Source organism: Corylus avellana, chromosome ca4 (assembly GCF_901000735.1).
Source record: "Corylus avellana chromosome ca4, CavTom2PMs-1.0".
NCBI lineage: Eukaryota > Viridiplantae > Streptophyta > Magnoliopsida > Fagales > Betulaceae > Corylus > Corylus avellana.
Genome location: NC_081544.1, coordinates 5,097,809 through 5,105,067, shown reverse-complemented (window position 1 = coordinate 5,105,067; position 7,259 = coordinate 5,097,809). Strand labels below are relative to the sequence as shown.

Here is a 7,259-nt window from a genome sequence, read left to right as displayed (position 1 = left end):
ATGGAGAATTTTGGTTATATACAAAAATTTTATCTCTCTAAGTTTTTTTTTTCAAAAATTTACTCCCCGTGTCAATCAAAATTCCAATAAAATCAATACCGTCAATTTTTTTTAACTACTGTTACATTCTTTGAAGCGCACTATTTTACCATGTCAGCATAATAATTTTTTATTAATTTAATTTAAAAATTAAATAAAAATTAATATTAAAAAAATTGAAGGGGTGCCACCCCCTTCAAATTTTTTTATTAATTTTTTAAATTACATTAATAATAAAATTATTATGCTAACGTGGCAAAATGGTGCATTTCAACCAATCTAATGACAGTTAAAATAATTTGACAGTATGAATTTTCTTGGCATTTCGGTTGACCCAGAGAGTAAATTGTAAAAAAATTAAAATTAAAAAAAAAAAATTTGGGGGATAAAAATTTTCGCGTGTTAACCCAAGAACTTTAGATATATTTACCCTTTATTTATTTGATAAGCAAATTTTGTTTTTTTTTTTTTTTAATAAGTCATTTTCTAATAAATTAAACCCTAAATTCTCTTACTTATTCAGCATAAATGCATTGAGAGCTGCTAGACATCTCAATACTTTTTCTCAAATTTCCTTTCCCAAATGACCTAGACCCCACATTCATTTAAGAAAAAATAAAACAATATAAATCTATTTATTTATTGAATGTACTAGATCATTTGGGAAAAAAAATTTAGAATGTCTAGTATTATCCTGGATCATTTAAATTTTAAGACCCGAGTTTTCAAAATTTTAAAGTTAAGACCTGAATTATAACTCATTTTTAATTTAGAACTTTTGTCGGATATTCCATCAATTTTTAAAATGATTTTTAAAAAAAATCCCTCTCTAATCTCCTCTACCTTTCCTACTCTCAAGTAATCTCTCTCCCCTCTCCATGGAGGTGACTTCCATGGCTCTATGCACATGAACCATTTGTGTCCAGATCTATGGAGGTCTGTGGCCCTTCATGATCACCTCAACTTTACTGATATTAAACAAAATCTTGGCCGCAAAATCCATTTTTGTCAGGCAATAAAAGGAAGGAAATAGAAATATCGATCCAATAACAGTTTGGGTCTTGTTATTCATTGAAATACTAATACCACAAGATAAATTTTCCATCTCGAAAGAAATTTTTTTTTTTTTTCCTAATTCAGTCTATTAAATTAACATGTGTTCAAAATACACTTGAAAATTACATACAATTTAAGTCAATTTAATAGACTGAATTGAAAAAATTATTCTCGTCCAATTCAGACAAAAACATTCCCGGGTCTAAAAAACAGGGAGAGGGGGGAAGAGACATCACAATATCATTATCTAGGATGCTCATGTAGCTTAGCATAACCAAAACAAAACTAAAAGGAAGATCATTACATAGTGTGGGATAGCAGATTCCATACTATTTACCAGTAGCTTTCTCCAAAACGGAAGAGGGCATCCTAGTTTGCATCTGTTCTGAAGTTTGAGAAATTGAACCCGCTTTGTGGTCTCAGTTATATGGAAATTTCTGCAACTAACTGAGAATTAGGACCCACAATTTTTGACACGAACGCAACACGAAATTAAAGGATTAGAGTTGAAAAATCTGGCCCAATAACAAAAGAGGTTGCAGTAGAAACCAAAAAAAGAAATCTTCCCCATAAAGCATGTAAAGCCTTCTCTATTTATATGGCAAGAACCTGAACAAAATATCTGCACGATCTACTTGAATACAATAAGGCACTCGAAACAGGACAACAAACGAACTCTACGATGCATATGAAGGAACTATGGTGGCATTTAACTCAAAAATGGCAGTATCAGCCTTTTATTAACATCACATGATGACCAATTTTAACACAGATTATACTTAGGACATTACATCATAGTAGACTTCACTTGGAAGGATCAGAATTTGCTGGGCTGAATTTGAGTGAGATACTATTGACACAATGGCGCTCATTCGTGGGTGTTGGAAAACCTTCACCTTTAAAAACATGACCTAGATGCCCACCACAAGTTGCACATGTGATCTCCGTCCTCATCCCATCCGGGTCCATCTGATTATATTAAGATCTTGTCAATAAATTGAACAAAATGAATATTTAGATTAACTAAAGAGAAAACTGGAGGATGGATGCTACATTGCGATTTATGGCTCCAGGGAGACCGTCATAGAAAGCCGGCCAACCACAGCCAGAATTGAATTTGGTTGTGGACCTATAGAGAGGGGTTCCACATCCTGCACATTGATAAACTCCCTCATCAAACAACTTGTCATATTCTCCCGTGCCTGGATACCTGTATGGCACCCAAACATTATCAAACTGCGAAGAACTATGCATAAATCTTTAAAAAAAGGACGGCAGTCAGATTTCTTTCTAAGATATTCATCAGAAACCATCCTGGGATGCATCTTATCTTTGTAACCAAAGCACGTTCCCAAGTTGGAGCAGATTGCCAATGGTAAAAGGCAGATTTCGGTTTTTCAGGGATGATAGGGTGGATTATTGTTCTCTAATCCTCAACTGAATTCCTTCGTAAAAGTAATCATCTGATAATGCTAGCAGCCTAACCAATTCAGAACATCTGAAGTGCCATAAAAAATCTGATTCTTCTCTTTCTTCTTTCTTCTTTCTTCTTTCTTCTTTTTTTCTTTTTTACTTGAAATGACAATTTGCCTAGGCTTTTGTATCTGAACCAGAATTTACAATTAAGGACGCACCACCCATAGAAAATAGCCAGAGGCTTGAAAGGCTACATTCTCTAAGGCTCTCACTTTAGAGAGGTAAGTTTCCAATGTGGTGCAATGTGATTCACACCTCTACAACCATCAACCTTTCATTTTGCCCGAGGCATTAGTCACATCCATAAACCAAAAACTTAAGTGGTTATGCATGGGATGAGAAACCATCATCCTCAGCCTACCAAATGTCTTGGTGGATATAATTATTAAGTTGCATCTTTTAATAAAGCCGTGCCTACTTAAGGAGAATAACAGCTCCAAACAACAAATCTCTTCTTCATTTATTCATATAACGCGTGTATCAAAATTATGATTGCCTTTTCTGATAAGTAAAAAGTTATTGAAAAGCACAAAGTTACCGATAACAGAACAATCACACTAACATTCCAATATAATTTCCCAATTTGGTGTCCTCTGAATCCAACTAAAGGAACAACTACCTAGCAAACAGGCGCATCAAACCTTTTAAAGGGACAACAACAAAAGACATGCACGCATGACCAAGATACTGCAACCAAATTCATCAACACCCCCATGTCTACCGTGAAACTTTCTCAAACATATATCAACCCAAATGATTTCATTTCTCGAAGACCCCAACATTATCACAAATATACTAAACAATTTCCAACCCCCAATCCCAACTTTTGCCACTAAGAGTAGGTTTGGTTTGCAATTTGAAAACGCGACTTTTAAAAATGCAGTTAATTACTAGCTTTTAAAAATGGTCTGTGGTGCGTGTTTAAAAAACAACCATTTACTTTGAAAATCACAATTTTTTTTAAAAAAACCACTCCCAATCCATATATAAATGATACATTAAGTCTTCAAATCGAAACACTACAGATAAATCACCCAAAACCCATATTTTTCCAACATTCAATCAAATTACTAAGCCACTAATCTCTGCAAAAGCTTTTGAGTAAAAGAATCTCACTTACTCTGTGCCCTTTTGGCGCAGAATCCGAAACTGCTCGGGCGAGAGGATGACCTGCCACTCCTCCTCCGATTTCTGGACCGACCCAGGTGCAGCCATGGCTACAACCCCACCACGAAAGCTGCGCTTACTCTGGTGAAATGATCCACCAAACCCAGTTGCAGAAATAGGAACAGTAATTATGGGTTTGGGAGCTAAGGGTCTGAAATGAGTCCTGAAGAGAGAGGTGGGTGGAGACAGGAGCTTCGAGAAACTGTATTTGGTCGTGGGGTTCAGGATTATGGTTTTGGAGGAAGACAGAGGGAATGTTCTTGGAATTTGAGACGCCATCCGAGAGAATTGGAGGCTCGGAGAAGTGTTTGTTTTTTTGGATAATGTGCAAGCTATTTTCCCTACAGCGCAAATCTGGATAACCGTTTATATATATATATATAAACATGGTCAAATCGTTAACCGCTTAGGGCAATGCAGTTAGTGATTTTAGAATTTAGAAAAATTGCATGAAAATGTGTTATTTTGGTATCTAAATATATCAAAAAAAAAAATTGTATAAAACTCTAAAAACGACGTCGTATGTTGTAATGTATTACCGTAGAAACGACATCATTTTTTATTTTTTTCTCATTTCTTTCTTCTCTTTTTTCCTTTAAAAATCAATTGGTGGTGTAATTAGCGGTTATCCAATTTTACTAACTACCACCTCCAAGGGATAGCTCAATTAGTTAAGAACTATACCTAATAAAGTGAAGGTCACTAGTTCGAATCCTCCCTTTCTCTTCCCTTTTGTTAACATGTCACCAAAAAAAAGGATTTTACCATCCGCCTAACTAATTGCAGTTACTAATTATTGGCTATAACCGCCAATGGTAATCACCTTTTCACTATCATGTTTGAGTGTGCAATTTTTTTTTTAAAAAAAAATTGATTATTGTCAATATTTTTCCCCCTTTATATTTTCTCAATTTTATCTTACAAATCAACTATTAGATTTATGGACTTATGTGAACCCCACAAATCTAATGATTAATCTATTGAATTTGTAAAAAAAATATAGGAAAAATATAGACAAATTATTAACACCAATTATTTTTCTTCTTCTTCTTCTTTTTTTTTTTTTTTTTTTTGTATTTTTTTTATTGCATTAAAAAATGTAAATATTAAGAAAAGAAAAAGATGTATATGGGACACCACCAGAAAACTTGGTCGAGACCCACCCGGAACCCCTCGGAACTCACAGGACCCGACCAAGTCTCTACTAGGACCTGGTGGAAACATTTTAGTAATTTAAAGTTTATATGATTGAATGAAAATAAAGTATGTATAACAATTTTCCATAAGCGCCAAACACTAAAAAAATGTTTTACAAGAAATCTTTTTTTAAGAAAATGTTTTCCGCTATTTCCGTGAAAATTAAAAACATTTTCCATTGAAACTAACAGAACTCTTTTTCTTTTTCTTTTTTAGGAAAAAGAAACTTGTCGAAATCTCATTAAGAAATATCAAACTGAAGGAGTTTAACAACATTTTCCGTTGAAACCAACGAACCTAAGATACATATGAAGGAACGTTCTATGGACTCCAATATGGGAACATTTCCTGGAAACGGTCAGGATTTGCTGGAATGAATTTAAGTGTGATACTACTGACACAATGGTGTTCATCCGTGGGTGTCTGAAAACCTTCACCTTTAAAAACATGGCCTAGATGCCCACCACAAGCTGCACATGCGATCTCCGTCCTCACCCCATCTGGGTCCATCTGATTATATCAAGATCTTGTCAATAAACTGAGCAAAATGAATATTTGGAAGATATTTAGATTAACAGAAGAGAAAACAAGAGGTTGGATGCTACATTGCGAGTTATGGCTCCAGGGAGACCTTCATAGAAAGCCGGCCAACCAGTTTTAGCAACGAATTTGGCTGTGGAACTATAGAGAGGGTTTCCACATCCTACACATTGATAAACTCCATCAAAACGGAACCAATCGGTATATTCTCCGCTGCGTGCAGTCCTGTATGGCACCCAAACATTATCAAACTATGTATAAATATTTGAAAAAATGACAGCACTCTGATTTCTTTGTGAGATATTCGACAGAAACCATCCTGGGATGCATGTTATCTTTGTAACCAGAACACGTTCCCAAGTTGTTGGAGCAGATTGCCAATGCATCAAAGGCAGATTTTGGTTTTTTTAAGGATGATAGGATGGATTCTTGTCCTCTAATCCTTTACTGAATTCCTTAGTAAAAGTAATCAGCTGATAATCCAAACAACAAATCTCTTATTCATATAAGGTGCATATCAAACTTTTGATTGCTTTTCTGATTAGTAACAAGTTACTGAAAAGTGCAAAATTACCGATAACAAAACAATTACACTCACATTCCAATATAGTTTCCCAATTTGGTGTCTTATGAATCCAACTAAAGGAACAACTACCTAGCAAACAGGCACATCAAACCTTAAAAGAACAACAACAAAAGACCCACCAAATTCATCAATACCCCCAAGTCTACCATGAACTTTCTCATACATATCAACCCAAATGATTTCATTTCTCAAAGACATCAATATTATCACAAATATAGTAAAGAATTTCAAACTCCCAATCCCGACTTTTGCCACTAAGTCTTCAAATTGAAACGCTACGGAGAAATTAACCAAAACCCATTCTAGACGAACATTCAATCAAATTACTAAACCACTAATCTCTGCAAAAGCTTTTGAGTATAAGAATCTCACTTACTCTCTGACCTTTTGCCGCAGAACCCGATACTGCCCGGGCGAGAGGATGATCTGCCACTCCTCGTCCGATTTCTGGACCGACCCAGGTGCAGCCATCGCTACATCCCCACCACAAAAGCTGCGGTTACTCTGGTAAAATAATCCACCAAACCCATTTGCAGAAATAGGAACAGTAATTATGGGTTTGGGTGCAAAGGGTCTGAAGAGAGTCCCGAAGAGATAGGTGGGTGCAGTATTTGGTGGAGGCAGGAGCTTCGAGAAAGAGTGTTTGGTTCTGGGGTTTAGGATTAGGGTTTTGGAGGGAGAGAAGAGTACTGCTTTTCGAATTTGGAGGGCCATCCGAAAGAATTGAGACTCGGAGAATTGTATTTTTTGTGAGTATATATATATATTATGTATAACAAATCTAATGGTTGATTTAAAAAAAGAGAGAAACATATCTAACCTTCAATTTTCATCTTTTTGAATTTAGGAAAAAATGTAAAATTAGTCCTTGTTTTACCTAATTTATAATTAGCTTCATATGGTATCAAAATAAACTCAAAGATATTTGAGATATGCCAAAAAAATAATTTAGTCCATATAGTCAAATTTCGTCCACTAATTTAACATATTCTGTTAGTGTGACAATTATTTAAATAGAAAAAGTATCACAATTTTATTGGCTCTAACGTTTCACGCTATCAAAATATATTAAGTCAATGAATAGAATTTGACTGTAGAGACTAAATTGTTTTTTTGGCATGCATCAAAGACCTTTAAGTTCATTTTGATGCCATAATAAGTTAATTGCAAATCGGGTAAATCACATGGACTGATTTTG

General features: G+C 34.9%; 2 protein-coding genes across 2 annotated transcripts; both read right to left on the bottom strand.

The window, feature by feature from the left end:
* Nucleotides 1-1,667: 1,667 nt before the first annotated feature.
* Nucleotides 1,668-4,077, bottom strand: LOC132177839 (peptide methionine sulfoxide reductase B5-like). The gene is made up of 3 exons (XM_059590308.1): nt 3,692-4,077; nt 2,149-2,305; nt 1,668-2,064 (listed from the first exon to the last, which is right to left on the bottom strand). The coding sequence occupies exons 1-3, from the start codon at nt 4,015-4,017 to the stop codon at nt 1,900-1,902; spliced, it is 648 nt and encodes a 215-aa protein (XP_059446291.1). The 5' UTR covers nt 4,018-4,077; the 3' UTR covers nt 1,668-1,899.
* A 966-nt stretch (nt 4,078-5,043) lies between these two features.
* On the bottom strand, nt 5,044-6,793 carry LOC132178651 (peptide methionine sulfoxide reductase B5-like). Its single transcript, XM_059591131.1, has 3 exons — nt 6,438-6,793; nt 5,541-5,700; nt 5,044-5,445 (listed from the first exon to the last, which is right to left on the bottom strand). The coding sequence occupies exons 1-3, from the start codon at nt 6,773-6,775 to the stop codon at nt 5,257-5,259; spliced, it is 687 nt and encodes a 228-aa protein (XP_059447114.1). The 5' UTR covers nt 6,776-6,793; the 3' UTR covers nt 5,044-5,256.
* Between the last annotated feature and the right edge of the window lie 466 nt (nt 6,794-7,259).